We start from the raw sequence: 27,175 nt of genomic DNA on the forward strand, positions 1-27,175 counted from the left end.
AATACATCTCTCTTTTAGCCAATGATACTATATCCATGCAGTACATTTAATACAGCTGTCTCTTAGCCAGTGATAGTATATCCATGCAGTACATTTAATACATCTCTCTTTTAGCCAATGATACTATATCCATGCAGTACATTTAATACAGCTTTCTCTTAATCAATTATACTATATCCATGCAGTACATTTAATACAGCTCTCTCTTAGCCAATGATACTATATCCATGCAGTACATTTAATACAGCTGTCTCTTAGCCAGTGATAGTATATCCATGCAGTACATTTAATACATCTCTCTTTTAGCCAATGATACTATATCCATGTAGTACATTTAATACAGCTCTCTCTTAGCCAATGATACTATATCCATGCAGTACATTTAATACAGCTCTCTCTTAGCCAATGATACTATATCCATGCAGTACATTTAATACAGCTCTCTCTTAGCCAGTGATACTATATCCATGCAGTACATTTAATACATCTCTCTTTTAGCCAGTGATACTATATCCATGTAGTACATTTAATACAGCTGTCTCTTAGCCAGTGATACTATATCCATGCAGTACATTTAATACAGCTCTCTCTTAGCCAGTGATAGTATATCCATGCAGTACATTTAATACATCTCTCTTTTAGCCAATGATACTATATCCATGTAGTACATTTAATACAGCTCTCTCTTAGCCAATGATACTATATCCATGCAGTACATTTAATACAGCTTTCTCTTAACCAATTATACTATATCCATGCAGTACATTTAATACAGCTCTCTCTTAGCCAGTAATACTATATCCGTGCAGTACATTTAATACAGCTCTCTTTTAGCCAATGATACTATATCCATGCAGTACATTTAATACAGCTCTCTCTTAGCCAATAATACTATATCCGTGCAGTACATTTAATACAGCTCTCTTTTAGCCAATGATACTATATCCATGCAGTACATTTAATACAGCTCTCTCTTAACCAGTAATACTATATCCGTGCAGTACATTTAATACAGCTCTCTTTTAGCCAATGATACTATATCCATGCAGTACATTTAATACAGCTCTCTCTTAACCAGTAATACTATATCCGTGCAGTACATTTAATACAGCTCTCTTTTAGCCAATGATACTATATCCATGCAGTACATTTAATACAGCTCTCTCTTAGCCAATGATACTATATCCATGCAGTACATTTAATACAGCTCTCTCTTAGCCAGTGATACTATATCCATGCAGTACATTTAATACAGCTGTCTCTTAGCCAGTGATAGTATATCCATGCAGTACATTTAATACAGCTCTCTCTTAGCCAGTGATACTATATCCATGCAGTACATTTAATACAGCTGTCTCTTAGCCAGTGATAGTATATCCATGCAGTACATTTAATACAGCTGTCTCTTAGCCAATGATACTATATCCATGCAGTACATTTAATACAGCTGTCTCTTAGCTAATGTGGTTTAAACGGTGCGATATCACAAGTAGAACAAAAGAAACGAGCTATAAATGTATTAATTTCTAGTTTGTATCTTTTTGATAGGAAAAGCTGGAGTCCTGGCTGGCAGCTTTGAGGATGAACATTGAGAAAAATGCCAAAACGATTAAGGAGGGCAGTGCCTCATATCAGATCACCTCAGGTATGTGGTATAACAACAGGAAAATGTGTGTACCTCAAGCAAGTACAGGGAAAATTTCCCACTATAAACTGCCAGTGACCCATGAATTTGAAAATTTCCCACTATAAACTGCCAGTGACCCCTGAATTTGTACAAGTCCACATATACTGATCATCATTGGAGGACAGAGTTGTGTCCCTTTGACAGCTCAACTATGTGACATTGTGGTCAATAGTCTCAAAATGTGCAACTTTTTTGCATAGCACAGCCATTATTGTTCTTTTAACTCTACTGGTCATAGACCAAAATAGCTTATGGGATGGTCTGTTACCACAAGTTTGTTATAGCTACTCCTAGTAAACTACTTGGAGGATTGCTTTGAAACTTTTCAAACATATTCATCTCTTGATCTAGTTGGTCCTAAATGAAAATGCTGCTGCTCATTCATCCATTATAGTTACCATAGTGACCATCATGTAAATCTTGTTAATGCTGTTCCGCCTGAATGGATGATCACATAAACATGGGGTTTTCATTTAAAGACTTCTGATGATCTCTAGTTGGTGCAAAGTAAAAATGATTCCAATCTGACATCCAGTATGGTTATCATGGCAGCCATCTTAAAAACTCCAGAAAATCTTAAAAATCTTGTCCCCCTGACTAGATGACCATTATGATGTTTTTTTTACTACAACACTTTAATGATGTCTATTTTGATCTAAATGCAGATGGTATGAATGTGGGATCCAGTACATGTACTGCAGCAACTACGTTTTGAATATCTTTTTATCACTGGAGAATATCAGAGGTGGTTTCAACATATGACAGTTGAAAGAAATAGTCTTATCTTGAATTCCTAGAAATTCTTTTCATCCAGTAGAGTGTCAGTCCCTTCAAGGGACTCTTGATTTCTTCTGTGAATATGTTCCCTTATCACATTAATGTTAAGATGGTACCTCTGCTACATCATGAACCAGCAATCTAGAAAAGACAAAAAAATGTTTTCCCATATATATATATACATATATATATATATATATATATATATATATATATATATATATATATATATATATATATATATATATATATATATAAACTACAAAGATAATAAACTCTTATCCATTACCTCCCCTGATAACCACGAGGTGGCTATGGGGTTCTGGATATGATCCACATTATTTGATGAGTTGTACTGCATGCCAGCCGAGCACACCATGGTAAATGGAATGGTACTTTCTTTGCTAAAAAAACAGCTTTCAGTATTATTGTAATGACATTGGAATTGTTTGGATTCATTGGTGTTTCGGAGTGAGCTACCATCCTTGGATAAGAATATTGTGGCAGTAAATATGATTAATTGCTGTTTTATTAGGTTGATGAGAATGTCCTACATGCCACCTTCACGTTAGTGTGGAACAAGAAAACAAGGTTTATCCATCCCCATATCTATTAACAGTTGCCTTGACAGGCCACTGAATACTGCAGACAGCCTGCCAGTTGATGCCAGACTTTTTTTAATTTTCACTGTCCATGGATTGATATATTCCAGATAACAAATATGTGATCCAGACTGTTACAGTTTGGTTTTAGATATATGATTTTTTGGACTCCCTCCCCATTTAATTTCCTGTACCATGATGGACTTGCCATCCGGTTGGGAGAAGGTGGTAATTTTGCAGAAGGAGATCTGGTTTTTACTCAGCAAGCAGATGGTGGAGTTAGTTCACAAGCAAAACTCTTCATTGTTTGATTCCAGGCTGTTTTTAGCACTCAAGGCCATCAAAAACCTCAGGTTAGTCATTAATCTCAGCCCGTTCATTAAGCACATAGCTGCGCAGAGGTACTTCTTGGAGATGGCTTGGTCATTCAGACTTCATGAAAAAAGAAATAAATTTAGACCTGGCTGATAATACTTTCACATCATTATATCTCACACAAGTTTCATCAACTCAGATTTGGATGAAGTAGATACTAATTTTGCACACTCCCATTCGGTCTCAACATCAGACCATGGACATTCACCATGGTCTTCAACTGTGTTGTCACTATCTTCCAGTCAACTTCATCAGCAGCGACTGCAGTGTATCTTGATGACAAATGCATTTCAGGTTTATCTTTGATTAAAGGGTAAAGATAACCTTCTGTACTGTTTGGTTCAATTTGGGTTTTCTATTCAGTTGGGTAAGGTCAGACCAGGTGTGAAGGTACAGGTTATCGATCTTGCAGAAACATTCTTCAGACAGAATGGACACTGCAAGAGAGTTTCTGCCATCTGATCATGCTTCCATTGCATCTGGCACAGGTTGCCCAATGACACCCCTTTTCCAGACAAGTCCATTTGCATATGGCCCTGCTGGCCCAGTGGCAACCCTTTTCCAGTCAACTTCTTTGCATATGGCCCTATTGACCCAGTGGTATCCCTTTCTTAGTCAACTTCCTTTGCATATCACCCTGCTGGCCCAGTGGTATTTCTTTTCCAGTCAACTCACTTTGCATCTGGCCCTCTGACCCAGTGGCACTCCTTTTGAATATAGCCCTGCTGGCCCAGTGGCATCCCTTTTCCAGTCAACTCTTTTTGCATATAGCCCTGCTGGCCCATTGACACCCCTTTTCCAGTCAACTCCTTTTGCATATGGCTTTACTGGCTAAGTGGCACCCCTTTTCCAGTCAACTTTTTTTGCATATGGCCCTGCTGGCCCAGTTGCACCTCACTCCAGTGAACTTGACTGACAGTTCATAGTTATGAAGGAATTAGTATCTTTCCTGCATTAGTGGCACAAAAATGATAGATTATGGCATGAATTCCTCTTGAAAAATCTCAACTGGAACTTACAATCGACACAAAAGCCAGTTCATATGATTGGGAAGTCCACCTGTTGTACATATTTACCACAGTCATGGGCAAATGGGGGTCAGAAGATTTACCAGTGGTGGTGACTTAGTCCTCATTTTGACAGACAACTCAATCATGGTTACTTACCTCTTCAGCCAGGATGAAAAGCCACAAGACCTGCACATTCTGGTTGGGATATCCTGAACTGGTGTGCATAAATTAATATAAAGGTTGAAATCAGACATATCCCCCAATAGGCTCAGTGTTCTGGCCAATTTGCTGTTGAGAATGGACTAAACCCTTGACACACAATGGGATGTCCACTTATCAATTTTTCAGTGGATTTGTACATTTTAGGAGGTCCTGAGATTGGTTTGCAACCAGGTGGAACCACACACAGCCCACTGTCATCGATCTAGTGCCAGACTCAGAAGCTTGATCTATAGACACACTTTTAATCAGTTGGGAGGGTGTTTCATCCCTACCCAGACAGGCTACTCCTTCATGTCAGGGTGAGCCCTGTGATGGAAAGAATTTAAGCCTTCATTCATGGGTAGACTCTCACAATTGAGAAGGCCCTCCACTTTGAAGTTGTGCAAGGAAAAGTTGCAGAGTTTCAGGACTCGTGCAGCATTGTCCCATTGAATACCTTAATCACACAACTGGCTAAAAAATGTTGGAGAAAAAAACATTAGACCCAGTTACATTCAGTGGCTACCACTCCATGGTCTCAGACACATTCAGGCATGATGGTAGAGCTGATATTGATCACGAGAAGGATTTATCAAACATATTAGCCAGTTTTGACTTCAGTAGGTCAACATCTCTCACCCTGTTTACTCAGTGGAATTTTTTATGGGTGTTGACATGTCCTGATACAGATAAATGTGAACCTTTAGCTAGCCTTATTGAAGCTGTTAATATATGAAATGTGTTTGCATGCCCTTTCCTGTCAGATGGTTCTGTGGTCCCAATGACACAACAAGGTTTCATAGCAAAGAACAGGTTGATGTCAGCAATTAGTCAAAAAGTAGTCATCTGTCCCCTCTTCTCCATCAATAAGTTTATAGAGGAAGTGATGTAAGACCTAGTGCATGCCCTTAAGCAATACTTCAGTCAGCTAGACAGTGCTATGTGGCCCAACAACTCTTCTAGTGAATCCAGGGAAAGAGAATATAATCACTCAAGCTCTTGCATCATGGAATAAGTGGCTAATACATTTGGCATACTCAGAGATCGCAAGAGGATATAAAAACCATTTGAGCCCTTGTATCATTGGGTAAGTGGATAATACATTTGGCATACTCAGAGATCGCAAGAGGATATAAAAACCATTTGAGCCCTTGTATCATCGGGTAAGTGGATAATACATTCAGCATACTCTCAGATCTCAAGAGATCACACATACTTTATGAACACCCACCTCAACTTTAGCTTTTATCGGCATGAGCAAGCTTTGCAGAGACTAGAATGGAATCTGGCATATTCAATTTGCAGCTCAGGTTATCATCAGACCAATTGAAGTCAGCACAACAATACCATGGGTGAAGAACAGCACTTGTACTGGTTTCACCTGCAATTTTTACTTTGAAATAAAAGTCTTTTTGTTGAGTTTTCTCATAGTGTGGTTGTCATGGCTTATATTGCTGGTCTTATGTTAGGAGTGTGGTTTCTCATTATATAGGAATATACTTTTTCCCTTGAATGGGGATGCTCTGCATTGTTTCCTATTGTCTATTTTGGTAAAGTTAATGTGATCAGGGAATGTATTCATACAAGAAAACACATTGTTTGATAAATTATGGTGCTCAGAGAATACTTACTGGGTCAAATAACTATTAAACTGTTGATGTATCACTTAAGCTAAAACTGACTGAACAACAATAGCCACCAAGTGGTGGTAAGGGGAGGTAATGGGTAATGGTAAATTTGTCATCATTTCACAATTACTGGATTTGAGACTTCGCAGAGCTACTTTCTTAATGTGATTAGGTAAGTATTCTGATATAAACATATTTCAGTAAAAAAAATCCTTTTGTGTCATATAAAGCAACCAAAAGTCTAGTCAGTGGAAATTGTTCACCATCAATTTAGTGAAATTGTAATCTCTAGGCTATTTTTATGTTTATATACTTCTGCTCGAAACTATCACAGATCACATATATGACAGATTCTTAGTATAAACAGGTGTAACATGTAGATTTAAAACTATCACAGATCACATATATGACAGATTCTTAGTATAAACAGGTGTAACATGTAGATTTAAAATACAAATCCAAGCACTTGAGGAAAAATTATAATTTTGTCAAATTTTTCTTGTTTGCTAAAATAACAGTTTGTCAACTGAGCAAATTTTTCTGATTCAGACATGGTATATGTTTGTATCATAAAGATAGGTCAATTAGTCCAAATGGGTTAATACTTATAGGAAGCTGTGTGTGTAACCAGTAAAATAAATGATACCAGTATGGTATCGAATAGAATGTAGCACGTGTGGAATAGATTAACACATGCAGTATCACATTATGTGATGCAGATAGGGTATTGTCAATCATTCTTACATGATTACAGGCCAGCAGTATAAATTCTGATCTGCCTACACATTATGTATGTAGATCAGTGTATGTACGGTTTGAATTTGTGTGCTTTTTATATGTCCCCCACCCCAAAGGCATATTGGTCCTTCTTTACACCTTGTAGTCTTTCACCTTGTAACTTTCTGCACAATAACTTTAGTTTTACTCCATCTACCTTTACCAAACTTAGAAGTAGGGAAGGAGCTTATTGATCTTGGGAGTCAAAAGTTCAAGGGTCCAGGTCACTGTGATCGCAAAAAGAAAATTGGTTTCTGTACAATAACACTAGTTCTATATAATAAACGTGCACCAGACTTTGTGGATAGCTTGTACTTAGGGTAAGGAAGAAGCCTATGGATTTTGGGATCAAAAGGTAAAAAGTCTAGATCTTTGTGACTGACAAAAGAAAAATGGTTTGAGTGCACAAACTTCAGTTCTATATGACAGACCAGGACTTAAGCTTGTGGATGGCTTGCTCTGATTATAGAAGAAGCCTGTTGAATTTGGGTTTTAAAAAACATCAGGGTTCAAGATCAGTATGACTAAACAGTGAAAAATGATTTCTGCCAAAAAAATTCAGTTCTTGACCAGGTATTTTCACTAAAGTTTGTGAATGGCCATTGATTGGTGTCAAAAGATCTAAAATTGAGGTCACTGTGATCAGAAGAACAGACATGGTTTTTGTATAACTTTAGACAACCTAACTTGACTGAAGTTTGTGGATGGATTGCATTTAAAGTAAGGAAGAGCCCTTTTCAAGGTCATTGTAACTCAAAGAAAAAGATTTTTTCACAATAACTTTGGAATAGAGTATGTTTCTTGACCAAAGTATGTGGATGGCTGGATCTAAAAGTAGAAAAAGAAGCCTATATATTTGGGGCCCAGATGTCAAAGACATGGTAAGTATAATGAGAAAAGAATGGCATTTACATTAAGTTTACTTCAAGGTTGCACACCTTGACCAAAATTATTGAGACCCATTGGTGAGTAATTTAAATAGTCAACTATAGTATCAAATGCCCTCAGTCAGTCTCAACACAGAAACCTATTAAACATATGTCGGGCATGTAATATACTGTACTTGTTCATAATGTAAAAGTCATTTCAACAGTGATAGTCTTGTGCTCTTAGTGTAGTTAGTAGGGACACAGCAAGTCAGTACTTAGCATAGTTAGTAGTGGCACATCAAGTCGGTACTTAGTATAGTTAGTAGTGGCACATCATGTCAGTACTTAGTATAGTTAATAGTGGTACATCAAGTCAGTACTTAGCATAGTTAGTAGTGGCACATCATGTCAATACTTAGCATAGTTAGTAGTGGCACATCAAGTCGGTACTTAGTATAGTTAGTAGTGGCGCATCAAGTCAGTACTTAGCACAGTTAATAGTGGCACATCATGTCAATACTTAGCATAGTTAATAGTGGTACATCATGTCAATACTTAGCATAGTTAATAGTGGCACACCAAGTCAGTACTTAGTATAGTTAGTAGGAACACATCAAGTCAGTACTCAGCATAGTTAATAGTGGCACATCATGTCAATACTTAGCATAGTTAATAGTGGTAAATCAAGTCAGTACTTAGTATAGTTAGTAGTTGCACATCAAGTCGGTACTTAGTATAGTTAAAAGTGGTACATCTTGTCAATACTTAGTATAGTTAGTAGTGGCACATCATGTCAATACTTTGCATAGTTAATAGTGGTACATCATGTCAATACTTAGCATAGTAGTGGCACATCAAGTTGGTACTTAGTATAGTTAGTAGTGGTACATCATGTCAGTACTTAGTATAGTTAATAGTGGTACATCATGTTGATACTTAGCATAGTAGTGGCGCATCAAGTCAGTACTTAGCATAGTTAATAGTGGTACATCATGTCAATACTTTGCATAGTTAATAGTGGTACATCATGTCAATACTTAGCATAGTAGTGGCACATCAAGTTGGTACTTAGTATAGTTAGTAGTGGCACATCATGTCAATATTTAGCATAGTTAATAGTGGTACATCATGTCAATACATAGCATAGTTAATAGTGGCACATCAAGTCAGTACTTAGTATAGTTAGTAGGGACACATCGTCAGTACTTAGCATAGTTAATAGTGGCACATCATGTCAATACTTAGCACAGTTAATAGTGGCACATCAAGTCAGTACTTAGTATAGTTAGTAGTTGCACATCAGGTCGGTACTTAGTATAGTTAATAGTTGTACATCAAGTCAGTATTTAGCGTAGTTAGTAGAGGCACATCATGTCAATACTTAGCATAGTTAATAGTGGTACATCATGTCAATACTTAGCATAGTTAATAGTGGCACATCATGTCAATACTTAGTATAGTTAATAGTGATACATCATGTCAGTACAGTAGTCCCCCTCTTGAACGGTGCCCCCGACCAGCGGCCACCTGCTCCTTTCAGCCAGAATCCATTGGCACCTACGAGTTTGTGGTCAAAAGTACCTCTCGCGAAAAGCCACCCGGCTAATGTGACCAGCGGCCAGCATATTAGTGCAATAATATAAAATTTACCCCTCACAAGCGGCCGCATTTTATTTGAATATGTATCCAGAACCAGTATTTTATTCATAACGTGTGTTAAGTAATCCGATTTCTGTTTCCCGATGTCAGGATTTCGTTACTGAAAGAAGTGTTGAGTAAAGTACATGTACCACTAAGGTTAATATTATATCATTTACGCCTCACGAGAACCCAAATTTATTCCATAAAAACCGAGAAAGACTCAAATTTTAATCCATACAAAAGGGTAAGTACATGTAATCCAATTAGCCTTACTGTTGTGTTATCATAAGATGTCCGGTTTAGTCACTCTGATAATTGTTAAGATTACAAGTATTGAACAGTAGTAACAGCTGAGAAGTGGCAGTATCGATGTACAATACCCAAGTCAGCAGGAAAATGGTTTGATAGCCTTTATGGCTTCCCTTAGTAAGATGTTGAGCTTGTTCACTTTGATAATTAGTGGCTATTACTACTGACAATAATTGTCAAATTACGAATCCTAATGGCCGCGAGGTCAAATCTGCATGATGTTAATGGTACATATCAAAGCCGTTTTGGCTTCTCTCACTTAGTGTAAAGAAATGTATAAAAACAATAGGGTACCAGACTGCGACTAACGAATCACGTGACAAGATCACTTCCTTTAAAAACACACGGCAATTTGTTTAGATGCATACAAAATTGTTTTATCAGTATTGTAGTTGGCAACATGAATAACTTACTGCAAAAAGATCAACATGTCATCGAGGAAAAGAAAAATTCTCAGTTTAGAAGAGAAAGTGAAAGTAATTCAACTGATGGGTGGGTGGGGGTGTGTGTTGAGGATCCTTGCAGAAAATTAATGTCAGGTAGACTCGGATAAACAGTATTGTGAAAGATAATGAAACAATTCTGCAGAAGTGGGAAGGTGAAATGGACAGAGAAAGAACGATTGTTTGAGCCAGGAGATGTTTGTATCCTGATTTGAATGACAAGAAAAGTGAAAATTTTGTCGGTTGAATTGGGATATGACGACTTTACCGCAAGTAACGTATGGTTGCACAGATTTCAAGTACGACACAATATTAAACGTTCTGTCATTAGTGGAGAATCAGCTGATGTTAATAATGAAGTTGTCGAAGATTGGAACAAAAGACTAAATGATATATGCAGGGGATATGACAGCAAGGATATTTTTAATTGTGACGAGATGGTTTCTTTTTTAGACTGTTACCGACAAAGTGACAGATGATGTGATCTGTAACATAATTATGAACACAGTTTTAAAACTATATCAATGGTTATTCATAGCATTCTTCTGAAAATGATGACACAGTTTGTTTTACATTTATTTCACAACATGCATGTGATTTTTTAATGAAAATATTAAATGTTTTAGAATTAAATGTACTTGTGACTTTCTTCATATGTATTTACTATCCGCATTTGTCATCCCCCTCTAGAAAGGCCACCCTCATTATAAGGCCACTTCCCTGCTGCATTAGGGGTGGCCTTATAAGAGGGGGACTACTGTACTTAGTATAGTTAGTAGTGGCACATCATGTCAATACTTAGCATAGTTAATAGTGGTAGATCAATTCAATACTTAGTATAGTTAGTAGTGGCAGATCAAGTCGGTACTTAGCATAGTTAGTAGTGGCACATCAAGTTGGTACTTAGTATAGTTAGTAGTGGCACATCATGTCAATACTTAGTATAGTTAGTAGTGGCACGTCAAGTCAGTACTTAGCATAGTTAGTAGTGGCACATCATGTCATTACTTAGCATAGTTAATAGTGGCACATCGTGTCAATACTTAGTATAGTTAGTACAGACACATCAAGTCAGTACTTAGCATAGTTAGTAGTGGCACATCAAGTCGGTACTTAGTATAGTTAATAGTGGCACATCAGGTCGGTACTTAGCATAGTTAGTAGTGGCACATTAAGTCATTACAGATGAAGCCTTTATTAATAAATTAACCCCAAGTTGTTTACTCTTTTGATATGAAGTATAGAGGAGCAATCACATTTGCTGTGTTTAACATTATAATTCATCAGTAAGGTACTGTCTTGATAAGCAACAAGTAGTAAGAATTTGGTACATTGACTTGAGAGTATTTTGGTATTGAGTACATAGACTTGACAGTATTTCACTATTGAGTACAAAGACTTTTTCTGTTTCAGTTTTAGGTGTGTAGACTTGACACTATTTCAGTACTGGGTACATAGACATATCATAATTTCAGTTTTGGGTTCATAGACATGGCATAATTTCAGTTTTAGGTACATAAAACTTGGCACTATTTCAGTATTGAGTACATAGACTTGGCAGTAATTCAGTCTTGGACACAGACTTGGCACTCTTTCAGTATTGGGTACATAGAATTGGCAGTACTTCAGTACTGAGTACATAGACTTGATATTCTTTCAGTACTGGGTACATAGAATTGGCAGTATTTCAGTATTGGGTACATAGACCTGGGACTATTCAGTCTTGGACATAGACTTGATATTCTTTCAGTACTGGGTACATAGAATTGGCAGTATTTCAGTATTGGGTACATAGAATTGGCAGTAATTCAGTCTTGGACACATAGACTTATTAGAATTTCAGTATTGAGTACATAGACCTGGCACTATTCAGTCTTGGACATAGACTTGATATTCTTTCAGTACTGGGTACATAGAATTGGCAGTATTTCAGTATTGAGTACATAGACCTGGCAGTAATTCAGTCTTGGACACAGACTTGATACTTGTTCAGTATTGGGTACATAGAATTGGCAGTATTTCAGTATTGGGTACATAGACTTGGCAGTAATTCAGTCCTGGACACAGACTTGGCACTCATTCAGTACTGGGTACATAGAATTGGCAGTATTTCAGTATTGAGTACATAGACTTGGCAGTAATTCAGTCCTGGACACAGACTTGGCACTCATTCAGTACTGGGTACATAGAATTGGCAGTATTTCAGTATTGAGTACATAGAATTGGCAGTAATTCAGTCCTGGACACAGACTTGGCACTCATTCAGTACTGGGTACATAGAATTGGCAGTATTTCAGTATTGAGTACATAGACTTGGCAGTAATTCAGTCCTGGACACAGACTTGGCACTCATTCTGTACTGGGTACATAGAATTGGCAGTATTTCAGTATTGAGTACATAGACTTGGCAGTAATTCAGTCTTGGACACAGACTTGGTACTCTTTCAGTACTGGGTACATAGAATTGGCAGTATTTCAGTATTGAGTACATAGACCTGGCACTATTCAGTATTGGGTACATAGAATTGGCAGTATTCCAGTATTAGGTACATGGACCTGGCGCTATTTCAGTGTTGAGTATATTGCAGTATTTTAGTATTGGGTCCATAGACATGGCACTGTTTCAGTCTTAAGAACATAGTGTTGACATTCAGTATTGTGTACAAAGAAATGGCACTCTTTTAGTATTGGGTACATGGACCTGGCACTCTTTTAGTATTGTCTACATGGACCTGGCACTCTTTTTGTATTGGGTACATGGACCTGGCACTCTTTTAGTATTGTCTACATGGACCTGGCACTCTTTTTGTATTGGGTACATGGGCCTGACATTCTTTTAGTATTGTCTACATGGACCTGGCACTCTTTTTGTATTGGGTACATGGACCTGGCACTCTTTTTGTATTGGGTACATGGACCTGGCACTCTTTTTGTATTGTGTACATGGACCTGCCACTCTTTTAGTATTGTCTACATGGACCTGGCACTCTTTTTGTATTGGGTACATGGACCTGACACTCTTTTTGTATTGGGTACATGGACCTGGCACTCTTTTTGTATTGGGTACATGGACCTGACACTCTTTTTGTATTGGGTACATGGACCTGACACTCTTTTTGTATTGGGTACATGGACCTGGCACTCTTTTTGTATTGGGTACATGGACCTGACACTCTTTTAGTATTGTCTACATGGACCTGGCACTCTTTTTGTATTGGGTACATGGACCTGACACTCTTTTTGTATTGGGTACATGGACCTGGCACTCTTTTTGTATTGGGTACATGGACCTGGCACTCTTTTTGTATTGGGTACATGGACCTGACACTCTTTTTGTATTGGGTACATGGACCTGGCACTCTTTTTATATTGGGTACATGGACCTGGCACTCTTTTTGTATTGGGTACATGGACCTGACACTCTTTTAGTATTGTCTACATGGACCTGGCACTCTTTTTGTATTGGGTACATGGACCTGGCACTCTTTTTGTATTGGGTACATGGACCTGGCACTCTTTTTGTATTGGGTACATGGACCAGGCACTCTTTTTGTATTGGGTACATGGACCTGGCACTCTTTTTGTATTGGGTACATGGACCTGACACTCTTTTTGTATTGGGTACATGGACCTGACACTCTTTTTGTATTGGGTACATGGACCTGGCACTCTTTTTGTATTGGGTACATGGACCTGGCACTCTTTTTGTATTGGGTACATGGACCTGACACTCTTTTAGTATTGTGTACATGGACCTGGCAGTATTACATATGATGGATCTTTTCTGCATTCTTTCACAATATTTTTTCAAAGATGTACAGTATTAGTTATAGAGATATGAATGCCAAAAGCAATAGCCTGGACTGTTGCTAGTTACAGATTTGCATGTGTTACTTAAAGGTTTTGGTGCATTTAGTTACAGATTTGCATGTGTTACTTACATGTTTGATACATTTAGTTACAGATTTGCATGTTACTTACAAGTTTTGATGCATTTAGTTACAGATTTGCATGTTACTTACATGTTTGATGCATTTAGTTACAGATTTGCATGTGCTACTTACAGGTTTTGATGCATTTAGTTACAGATTTGCATGTTACTTACAAGTTTGATGCATTTAGTTACAGATTTGCATGTGTTGCTTACAGATTTTGATGCATTTAGTTACAGATTTGCATGTTACTTACAAGTTTTGATGCATTTAGTTACAGATTTGCATGTTACTTACATGTTTGATGCATTTAGTTACAGATTTGCATGTTTTACTTGCAGGTTTTGATGCGTTTAGTTACAGATTTACATGTTACTTACAGGTTTTGGTGCATTTAGTTACAGATTTGCATGCTACTTACATGTTTGATGCATTTAGTTACAGATTTGCATGTGTTACTTACAGGTTTTGATGCATTTAGTTACAGATTTGCATGCTACTTACATCTTTGATGCATTTAGTTACAGATTTGCATGTGTTGCTTACAGGTTTTGATGCGTTTAGTTACAGATTTGCATGCTGCTTACATGTTTGATGTGTTTAGTTACAGATTTGCATGTGTTACAGGTTTTGATGCGTTTAGTTATAGATTTGCATGTTACTTATATGCTTGATGAATTTAGTTACAGATTTTCATGTGTTACTTACAGGTTTTAATGCAATTAGTTACAGATTTGCATGTTACTTACATGTTTGATGCATTTAGTTACAGATTTGCATGTGTTACATACAGGTTTTGATGCATCTAGTTATAGATTTGCATGTGTTACTTACAGGTTTTGATGCATTTAGTTACAGACTTGCATGTGTTACTTACACGTTTTGATGCATCTAGTTACAGATTTGCATATGTTACTTAAAGGTTTTGATGCATCTAGTTACAGATTTGCATGTGTTACTTGCTTGCACCACCATGACTACATAATTATAATATCACCCTCATCCATTACATAATTTGTTTCTCATACACTGTGATGGAACATTAATGATTTACAAACACATGCCTGGATTGAACATTTCTATTTTTAGATGGCTTGTACCAAGCTTCTGGAAAAGTCCAGGATATCAGTAAAGGTATGGAATACCTTTTAGCTACAGGAAACTTAGTCTCCAAATCAGGACTAGGACTTATGCAGGTAAGAAGTCAATTTCTATCACCAGAAGTGCGCATATGCATATTCTGTTTTTGCTAAATATTATGTATGTATGTTTTTGTTGATGTAGCAGATAGTACATAAATAATGAAACTCTGTGAATAACAAATAACATTGAAAGTAAGATGCTTGTTGATCTTTGATATTCAAGAATTGAAAAACATTGCCAGTCACAAAGTTTATAAGAAAAGAAATAAGTCATTGTTTCACTTTATTTTGTAATTTGATGTTATTGATATTGTATCTCTTCACAGACAACAGGATTAACAGTGGTTGCAGACAAGCTAAATTTCTTTAGGTACATATCTCACTTCCGTGCCGTGCATAGAGGAGCATATTTTGCAGAAATGAGAACAACAGCTGTCAGAAAACTGCTGCCAGAGTCCTTTGGTGAGTTCACTCAAACATGAAAAATATCTGGTCGGCTATTCTTATGGTCATGGGTTAAATATTTTTCTCTCAGTTGGTGGGTCTTGGACTTAAGTCAATCAGTATTAGTAAATTTCACTTTAAAAGTGAAAGGGTACCAATAATAATAATTTTTCTACAAAGCAATTGATTTTGAAGTTTCACCTTGCTGTCAAATGTTCCATATATGATAATTTAAGAAAGGCTTATGCACCTTTATACATTCACTGTAATGCAGATCACATGAAGTTTTATAACTTTATCCAGAGAATCAATAATAATATTAATATCATACATAATTTTGCTGTTTATCTAGCGACATCTTTAAAAGGGAGAGAATCAGTGTGCTAATCCTAGAATCATTATGTTTTGCAGTTGTGCCATATTTTTTATACATGCACGTAATATGGGCTGATGGCCTATGTTGCAGATATAAAAGATTATTATTTTTATTTTAAAAAGAATAATGTTATCTTTGTAATGACAATTCTTATTGATGAACACATAGATAAACAAATATTTATTTTTATATTGTTATAAGGTGAGGAATAAAACATATTTGAATATTTTAATTTAATAATTACTCTTGTTTTGATTCTTGTAATAACATTTCTGTAATCTTTTGAAGTTATACATAGTCTGGATTTGGTGCTACCTTATGATATACCAACTTGGCTCCAAAACACATCAGTTTGTAGGTATATCTGGTTTACTGTGAAAGAGTTGGCTCTTGTTTGTCTTAACTTTGGTTTTCCCCATTATCTACTGCTGTTTTATTTTATTATTCCCTACTCTATAAAATTAGTTTTTTTTTCTTTCTGTGAACAGTTTATTGAGTTAAAGATAAATCATGCATTTCTTTAAGTTTCTTGTCAAAACTGTTGCCATTAAGTCAGCTTTAAAGTACATTACAGTAGCTGCCATTGGTGACTTTGCACTGCAACTCCTAAAGCAACAGGATAGACTTGAAAATTTTTTATAACCAAATTGGTTGTTTGTTGTTGTTTTTTTTTAATGAATATTCATCTGAATTATTTGATAACCATTTTTTGTATGGATGATCACTAGTGCCAACTTAGCTTTGTCTGACTGAATAAACATGGACTTTACCCTTCATCACTGTAGTCAAATGTGAGCAATATTGAGTCACATGTGAGCAATATTGAGTCAGCTGTGAGCAATATTGAGTCAAATGTGAACAATATTGAGTCACATGTGAGCAATATTGAGTCAGCTGTGAACAATATTGAGTCACCTGTGAGCAATATTGAGTCAGCTGTGAGCAATATTGAGTCACATGTGAGCAATATTGAGTCAGCTGTGAGCAATATTGAAGGAAGAGCAGACAACATTTATGTCTTGATGGAGAAGCAGTAAACTCTTTGTATTTATGTTTAGTGTTGAATCCTTTGAAATGGCCATCACAATTTCCATGAAAAATTTAAAGGTTGTTATTGAAGCAGTCAGCTTTGAAAAAGTTTAGTGTTTTGTCTTGAGAATTAAAGTGCATCTCAACCCTTAAAAGTTAAGACTACTAAAATAATTTACATCCAGAAATTGTTCATCTTGAAAAAATTGAACATTGGACTGTAGCAAGTATATCAAAAACAAGAACGTGGGAGGTCACCAAGTTGTTTTCTCACTAATCTCATCATTGAATTGACTCACTTGATTTGATTTTTAAATGAGATTCATTGAGATTTTGCATTGAATGAGATGTTTTTGCATTTGATCTATATCTTTCATCCTGTGTCTTGAATTTCTTTGAAGAGATATATTAGATTTTATCAGGATTTGAAGAACAATTAACAGGGTTCCCATGCTACCGGAAAATCAGGAAAAAGTCAGGAGAAATTATAATTTTTTCCAGATTGAAAAGTCCTGGAATTTTGTAAATATTCATGAAAGTTGGGAAAAACCCAGGAATTTTCTGCCACAACTTGATGGCCGAAACATTCACGTTACTGGGTCATAACTAAACATATTGGGAGTTACATTTATTGAGTTCTATCCAGATTATTGAGAGGGTGCAGTATGTATCATTGGGTGCTTGCATTAACCATATATGCTGAGACAATCCAAATACTCAGTGGATTAGATTCATCTAGTTGACTTTTATTTTCAAAGTTAGCTTGATATCCGTATCTTTCCTTGCATGGAATCTATGAAACCACACTAGCAACACAAGAGGCAAATATCATGTTGGCAAAGTGCAGCCACTTACTGAATAGCCTAGCAAACGTTAAACATTGTTAGATTGAGTAATACATGCATGAAATGGATATGAAAATTACTTATTTTCTCAGAAATTCTGAGTATTAAAATCGGAGTTGATGAAATGTGACCTGGTACTCGCGAGTTGCATTGCTAGTCACATGAGTACACAAATCTAGCAACCCACATTTTCAAATGTAGAGAAAAGAAAAAAAATAGTAAATAAAAATCGTATAAAGTTTTCCATATTTATATATTCTGAGAACAGCTTCTGGAGTTTTGTTGTATTACAGGTCTACCACGTTAACATGTGCTCTCTGCTTGATAAATCAGACTGGCCAGATTGCTGGTTTTTACAAAAAGTAACTGACTTTCATTTAATATAATTGAATTTCTCTACAACAACATTGAAATGTTTGTTGTTCATATGACGTGACTAATGGACTTCCGATGTTGTCTTTTGAGATTTAAGTTAGTTGAATCTGATGTGAAGAGACATTTCTGTTGTGTCACTACATGCCGGTCTGAAAGTCAGAATCACATCACACCATTGTAAAGTACACCATAAAAGGAGTTCATCAATTTATAATCAATATATTGCTGTTTGAAAACCCTGCCATAACATGGTCAATTTATCTACAATATATTGATGTTGAAAACCCTGCCATACAAATGTCAATTTATCTACAGTATATATTGATGTTGAAAACCCTGCCATACAAATGTAAATTTATCTACAATATATTGATGTTGAGAAACCTGCCATAAAATGGTCAGTTTATCTATAATATGTTGATGTTGAAAACCCTGCTATAACATGGTCAATTTATCTACAATATATTGATTTTGAAAACCCTGCCATACAATGGTCAATTTATCTACAATATATTGATGTTGAAAACCCTGCCATACAATGGTCAGTTTATCTACAATATATTGATGTTGAGAAACCTGCCATACAATGGTCCGTTTATCTACAATATATTGATGTTGAAAACCCTGCTATAACATGGTCAATTTATCTACAATATATTGATGTTGAAAACCCTGCCATACAATGGTCAATTTATCTACAATATATTGATGTTGAAAACCCTGCCATACAATGGTCAGTTTATCTACAATATATTGATGTTGAGAAACCTGCCTTCAACTAGTCATCAGCTTATGTCCAGTATGGGAAACCTTCCATAAACTGGTCATCAATTTATGTCCAATGCATTGACAAAGAAAAACCTGCCTTAAATTGGTCATTAATTTATGTCCAGTATAGTGAATTTGAAAAGCCTGCAATAAACTGATCATCAGTTATGTCCCATATATTGATGTTAAGCAACCTGTCTTAAACTGGTCATCAATTATGTCCCATATATTGATGTTATGCAACCTGTCTTAAACTGGTCATCAATTATGTCCCATATATTGATGTTATGCAACCTGTCTTAAACTGGTCAACAATTATGTCCCATATATTGATGTCATGCAAACCTGGTCATCAGGTTATAACTGTAATTCTAGCTTAATATTAACTAAAGTGATATTGTCTACATGTGTAAATCCACCCTAATTCTGACATAAAAAATCTTTAATGCAGAAAACAGATTTCTTTCATTTTGATGTTTATTACATTAGTTTAAAGCAAGACTTATGGATACAAATTGTTGAATGCTGTTATATTGTAATATTCAATGAATTAAATTGGAAAGCATAATCGACAAATAATGTGTACACTAACTCTTCTCTTTTTCACTATGTACTGCTGGTTTTTCATACATCATTTATTTGAACTTTGCTTTAATCTTGCTGTTATAATTATTCCTACATCAAAGCATCATCTGCACTTAAGTACTGTATGAGAAAAGTTTTACATGGTTACTTTTTTTAAAGCTTGTGCCATATAAACATAGGCATCAGCAAACTTAACTGTTTTAACTGACACAAATTTTGCATTAATGCAGTTTCATGTGAAGTTTTTTATTCAATTTTTTTAGTGAAGACTTAAAAATAATAAAATTATTTGTTGAAAGCAAAGAATTAGGAAGTGCAAATGGCTAAAATGAATCGTATTAAAGTTAATTGAATTACATGCCTTTATGTGTATAAGCCTCCCCTCCCAAAAAAAATCAACCTGTAAAGGTAGAATATTAAAAAGTACATGACCCACATATTAAGTCCAGCTGTATTGAAAATCATGTTGCTATTCAATCTGATTAGATGGTCATGTTCACATGCGATTTCACTAAGGTGGTCCTGGAATTTCAGGTTAGAGATGTGATGAACTTTTGACCCTCATCCTGGTTCTAATTTTTGTGTCTTAGCTTTTTACGTAATGTTTACTTGAGAAATTTCCTCATTTTGCATTAAGATAGTTAGCAGAACCAGTCTTATTGTGTTCACTATTTCATTTGGGTGGAATTATTCAAATTTTTATTTACTAGAAATAGAAAGTGCTCATCGATAATAATCTTTTACTGGAATGTCAGTTTGGAATTATAGTGTTTTCCGACAAGAACATTTTTGGATCATATTATTGTGATACATCAAAAGACTTTTAGCATATCACCACACTACAGGACACTGGCACATTAGCATATTCAAGACTACAGGCATATCAACACATTCACTGTTGGAACTTATTTGGAATTCAGTAGGAATTTTATACATTTGGAATTGTAATAAATTGTTTAGGACTATTTGGGTTTAATTTGCATTACTGTTAAGTTCTTTTTTAAGTTTTCTCTTGGTATTCAAAGAAAAGAAAATATTTATTGAAAGTTACAAAACTTGTTAGCTTTTGCTCTTTTGTGTTACAAAGTTTAAGATCTTAGAGTTATAGCAGAAAATTGAGGGCTTGTCTAGGATATGAATTTCTCAAGAATACTTCAGAAAACTTTGTTTTTGAAATTTAAATTCATTTGCTTTAAAATTGTCTAAATCCCAGGTATTATATCAGATATTTGAGAAATCTAAAGGGAAACCATTACCTTTCAAAATGTCTTCTTAAGTGGAGGACTTTATTTTAAATCCTACCCAGGAAATGTTAGAGTTCTTGAACAAGGGATGAATTTCTTCAGCTTGCCAGAGAAATGATCTCTCTCAGGCAAAGGCTTCTTTAACAAGGCAAGAAATAAAAAAATATTTTTGTCCACTATATGATGGAAAAGAAGTTTTTGGATAAAAGTGCTTTAGGTTTGATTAGTAAGTCTCTATCTGGTTCTGGTATAAAATTAAATTGAACTCTTAAGAAAGCTTGAGCTTCAGAAAGAGAAAGGAGACTGAAGAAAAAAAATGCTACAGAAAGAGGAAAGAATGCAGAAAGACGAGAGAAAATGCAATTTGCAAATGAGGTGAGACAAATGCAGTTGCAGAAAGAGGAAAAAGAAAGAAAAGATAAGTTAATGCAAATACAATGTGAAAAAGAAGAAAGGGCAATACTGATGCAGCAAGAAAAAAAAATGAAAGGGACAGAAAGATGTCAAGTGGAAGAGAGAAGGAAGATGGAAAATTTCAATTTAGATTAAACTAATTAGAATTGGCAAGTGGAAAACACTCTCCTCCCCTTTACACACAAGTTCAGTTTTTCAGTTACCAGAAATATTAGGTTAGTTCCCCCTTAAAAAAAAAAGAAGCAAATAACTATTTTCCTCATTTTGAACAAATTGCTGTTAATTTGAAATGGGCAAGAGAGCATTGGACTCTTATTGCAAAGTGTACTTACTGGCAATGCTGATTAGGTCTATACTTCACTGTCAGTACAGCAAAGTGCTGATTATGATGTGTTTAAGGAACGTATTGAGAAGGGTTATGAGTTGGTACCTAAAGCATATTGACAGATGTTTAGGAACTGTGGTAAAGAAACTGGACCGACCCATGTCGAATTTGCAAGAGAAACAGAACAATTTTTTTATAGGTGTTGCTAATCCAAGATGGTTGATCAAGACTACTTTAACCCCAGACAGCTCATACTAATTGAAGAGTTGAGGAACACAGAGTTCATGTACTGACTCCATACATATTTCTCTTGAAGGATAAGTTGTATAGTGGTTGGGAACACAGAGTTCATGTACTGACTCCATACATATTTCCCTTGAATGATAACTTGTGTAGTGGTTGGGAACACAGAGTTCATGTACTGACTCCATACATATTTCCCTTGAATGATAACTTGTGTAGTGGTTGGGAACAGAGAGTTCATGTACTGACTCCATACACATTTCCCTTGAAGGGTAACTTGTGTAGTGGTTGGGAACACAGAGTTCATGTACTGACTCCATACATATTTCCCTTGAAGGATAAGTTGTGTAGTGGTTGGGAACACAGAGTTCATGTACTGACTCCATACATATTTCCCTTGAAGGGTAACTTGTGTAGTGGTTGGGAACACAGAGTTCATGTACTGACTCCATACATATTTCCCTTGAAGGATAAGTTGTGTAGTGGTTGGGAACACAGAGTTCATGTACTGACTCCATACATATTTCCCTTGAAGGGTAACTTGTGTAGTGGTTGGGAACACAGTTCATGTACTGACTCCATACATATTTCCCTTGAAGGGTAACTTGTGTAGTGGTTGGGAACACAGAGTTCATGTACTGACTCCATACATATTTCCCTTGAAGGATAACTTGTGTAGTGGTTGGATGCTCCTGTTACATTAAATGTTTTAGTAAATTCTGTTACTCTGAATACATACCCAATCACATTACTATTAAACCCTCCTACACCTTCCAACAAATGCAATTAAACTGGTACACATCTGGTCAGTGGGCAGCCAGCTAGGTAAGGGAAGGTAATGGGTAAACATCTGGTCAGTGGGCAGCCAGCTAGGTAAGGGAAGGTAGTGGGTAAACATCTGGTCATTGGGCAGACAGCAAGGCAAGGGAAGGTAATGGGTAAACATCTGGTCAATGGGCAGCCAGCAAGGTAAGGAAAGGTAAAAGCTTCCTTTTGTGCTTTATAGCATACTCTATTTTCATCATTTCAAGTGGGGACCGCTAAGGTGGCCTAAGTGGTAAGAGTGTCTGGCATGGAAGCAGTAGGTTGTGGGTTCAAACCCTGGCTGAGTCATACCAAAGAGTTATAAAAATTGTACTAGCATCTGCCTTGCTTGATACTCAGCATTAAATGGTTAGTGTTAGGACTGGTCGACCTGGCATCAGGATAATGTGACTGGGTGGGACATCATGCTACATGTCTGCAGCATGATGCCCCAGTGCTAGACATCATTATGAACTGCCACACTGCAGACATCGTAGCAATATGACTGAAAAATTGTCTACACTTCATTAAAAATCCAAATCACACACATTCATTTCAAGAGAGCTGGATTCTAGAGGTAGCAGAACTTATTTTCCAACATGTGACTTGTTAAGTATTCTCAGACAAATATAATTTACTATAACATATCGTTTCTTCTATGACATGTGAAATCCTCAAACAGAATGTTGCAGATAGTTTGTGTTCATGTTTGTATGAATGCAGATATATGCATATGTGTAAGTGTGAATCAAATAAAGTACTGAAGCAAATCTGCATTTATAATTATTGCTGTGTTTTTTTCTGTTGTCAGGTTTTATCTGTCCAGTCCACACTCCTGATGGGGCTCCATGTGGTCTGTTGAATCATTTGTCTGCTTCCTGTCAGGTGAGAAGTAGTATTGAATGACACTTATATCATATATTGTATTCTTTCAATGCATCACCTGATGACATTAATGTTAGAAAATAAGCTCTACAAATTCTCGAATCACACCATCTTTGACAGAGAAACACTTTATTTTTCTGTTTGGTCAATGCATCATAAAGTCAGATGGAAGAAACTCCCCTTGCCAGCCGTATGCAGGATGGTATTCATTTTAAGCTTTTGCAGCATATCATCACACTGCTCGCATCCATTAGCATTATCATTAAATGTGACCGTGCCAGTGTAAAGTTAGTATAGTTAATAATTATTGTTAATTACCATCAGACATTGATAACTCCCCAAAACTGGCATCAACCATCTGCTTACAACCAGCCTGTTTGTGCCAGACTCCATCATTTTCAGCAAAAGTTGGTTATCCACACTGTTTGTTCAGGACATTAGATTTCAGTTATCCAGAGCCCTCTCCTCTTGTTTTTCCATCTGTGACAGATGCTATGGTCAATCCAAGAAAAGACAAATGTTACAGAAGGAGATCTGGTTTTATTCTCTGTGCAGGTGATGGAGAAAGTTAGCTAACCAAACTTTCTAAAGATTTACTCCAGACTTTGCCTGGTACTGAAAGCTAACAGAAAGCTCGAATTACTCAGTTGGTTATAAATCTCAACCAGCTCAACAAGTACATAATCATGCAAGAGTTAAGAATGAAGATAGAATGGTTTCCATTACATAAAACATTATGAGAGGAAAGTACTTGTAATGTCAAACAACTCTCTTCTTAAACAGTGGGGACCTCATTGCCCAATTTCTGCCCTTATCAGGGGCATTATCTCCTGGTTCTCCCACCAAAAGATAATGGCTGAGATCCAACACATTCCCAGCAAGCTCAGTATATTTTTATTATCTAGGATTGACTAGATTCTTTTACAGAGTTGTCCCATCTTCTGTCAGTCTTTCATTGGATGTGTGCACTTTGTTGGCATTCATTGGTTTCTTTGCAGCAAGGGGAACCACAAACTGCCCATTTTCACCTCCTTGTCCCAGGACACAGAGGCCATGGCCATGGATGCTGTATTAGTTGGGATGGGTTTCATGGCTATCCCTTCCCTTCATTTGTTCTGATACTTATAATAAGCCCGAAAATACAGTACCAGATATGGTTGTAATAGCCCCATTGAGATGGGACAAGTCATGGGTCAGTGTTCAAGATCTAGCAAGCGCTGTTCCAAGAAAAATCCAATTAATGTCCAACCTGCTGAAGCAACTGTAGTCACAGGCTTTCCTGGATAGGCTCCTTCTTCACAGTTAATTATTCTTTGAGTAACAACTTAGTATAAAATTTCCTTGTTATGTATATTTATATTGTGTGTTGAACTTCTGTCCATATTTTAGATTGTAAGGGTCATTTGAATAAAAAATATATATATATAGCTAAGTTTTGTCCATGACTGTAGATTATTCCTTAAGATAATGATCATTTATGAACATGTTTACTTGGATTTGAGTTCAGGAGATTGTTTTTTCTCTTGATAACACACCAGCATACTGATTTTCTCAGGTTGTTCACTAGTAAATAAACCTGATGTTGTTTATAAGTTTGATAGAAATTTCCATTGGATATAACCTAAGTTCAAGGCATTCAGTTGTGTCAGATCTAGGTGATGGACTGTATGTAAGGAAAGACCAAGTAAACAGTTATTCATTCCAATCATCATATTAGTCATCTTTGATCAGAGCTTTTAATTGTGTTCAGTTATAATTTGAGATGAATTATTAATCAATATTCGTTGTAATTAAAAGGCTCATTAACTTTTGGATTAAAATACTAATTCAGGGTTATAGTAAATTCATTCAAGCATATTTTGGATTGCATCATTGTTTTACATCAAGACTGTTGGCAAATCAACTAATTCAAAGCTGTTGGTATTTTGGCATATTTATTGGCACATTAAAGATTGGGACATTAATGTAATTCATTTGGAATACTATATTTTTGGATTTTTGATAGAACTTCCAGGATTATTTGGTATTCAAAGCTGTTGGTATTTTGGCATATTTATTGGCACATTAAAGATTGGGACATTAATGTAATTCATTTGGAATACTATATTTTTGGATTTTTGATAGAACTTCTAGGATTATTTGGTATTTAATTCACAATACTGTAAGTTCCTTTTAAATATTCACATTGTATTACAGAAAGTTAAATTATTTATTGAATTTACCAAATTTGTTGGTTTTAATCTGTTCTGTTACATAGTTTAAGACCATTTAGTTGTAAACCCTTTTATTTCCTCTTGGAAAAGCAGAGTACTCGATGAAATCAATACCTTGACTTTAAGTGAGATTTGAAACACAAAAAATATGATTGTCTTATAACATGTTGCTTTATACACATACCAGATTTCAGAGATGTTTAAAGACATGTAATTAGTTTTTAAGTTGTTTTGAGCTAGAGTTAAGTTTTTGTGCTCAATATTTTCATGACTTTTGAGCCAGGAGTCCCAGGTTGGGATCAATATTTTCATGATTTTTAGGCCAGGAGTCCCAGGTTGGGGATCAATATTTTCATGACTTTTGGTCCAGGAGTCCCAGGTTGGAGATCAATATTTTCATGACTTTTGAGCCAGGAATCCCAGGTTGGGGATCAATATTTTCATGACTTTTGAGGCAGGAATCCCAGGTTGGGGATCAGTATTTTCATGACTTTGGGACCAGGAGTGCCTGGATGGAAATAAAAAGTTACATATACAACAATTGCTATTCCGACACTTTCGAATAATTTGTGGCCAAACTTTATATATGCAATCGTAGTAGGAAGATGCATCATTTATATATATATATATATAATAGATTTTGTATTATGACTCTGGTTCATTGGAAGGATGGGGTGAGTTTGTTGGTAGGAGGAGCAGGAGGTTGTAGAATTAATCAGCGGAAAACATGGGAACTTGTAATGACATTTCATTGCAGTGTAGTTCTACATTCATAATCGTGAATACTAAAGCATTATATATTATTAATTATCTGTCATGGCAGTTGATATTTTGGAGAAAGTTTTCTACATTGCCGATATCTTTAAGCTAGCTTCATTGGGTAACTGTTGTGTTCTTATTTCTTGTAAGTTTTTGTTACTTTGATTAGAATGTTAGATAAACTGCAGGTTCATCAGAATTTGTTATGATTGTCTGTTGTCTGGTATTTTTCAGTCATTATTTTAATTTTAGATTCAAACAGGGTACTTTCCAACAACTCACCTGCTTAAATTGCTTTGCTCACTTGGAGTCTCCCCACTGGATGCCCCACCTCCAGGGGAAGTTAACGAGTGCTATACCATTTTGCTTGACGGACGAGTGTTGGGATATGTTAGTGGTGACATGGTGAAGGAGGTAGCTGATAAACTGAGATTTATGAAAGTGAAAGGACTTAATAAGGTAAATAAATTTCA

At 35.9% G+C, this 27,175-nt stretch overlaps 1 protein-coding gene across 1 annotated transcript in view; it reads left to right on the forward strand.

Annotated features, from left to right (window-relative positions):
- LOC149786164 (DNA-directed RNA polymerase I subunit RPA2-like) overlaps nucleotides 1-27,175 on the forward strand; it is a 182,786-nt gene that overhangs the window by 68,902 nt on the left and 86,709 nt on the right. Inside the window, exons 14-18 of the mRNA XM_089976517.1 lie at nucleotides 1,549-1,645; nucleotides 15,341-15,447; nucleotides 15,720-15,855; nucleotides 23,657-23,730; nucleotides 26,955-27,161. Coding sequence (XP_089832643.1) covers nucleotides 1,549-1,645; nucleotides 15,341-15,447; nucleotides 15,720-15,855; nucleotides 23,657-23,730; nucleotides 26,955-27,161 — 621 coding nt within the window. The remainder of the gene's footprint in view (nucleotides 1-1,548; nucleotides 1,646-15,340; nucleotides 15,448-15,719; nucleotides 15,856-23,656; nucleotides 23,731-26,954; nucleotides 27,162-27,175) is intronic.

The sequence above is a fragment of the Sinohyriopsis cumingii genome, chromosome 12, assembly GCF_028554795.1.
Source record: "Sinohyriopsis cumingii isolate HCF-2022 chromosome 12, ASM2855479v2, whole genome shotgun sequence".
Classification (NCBI taxonomy): domain Eukaryota; kingdom Metazoa; phylum Mollusca; class Bivalvia; order Unionida; family Unionidae; genus Sinohyriopsis; species Sinohyriopsis cumingii.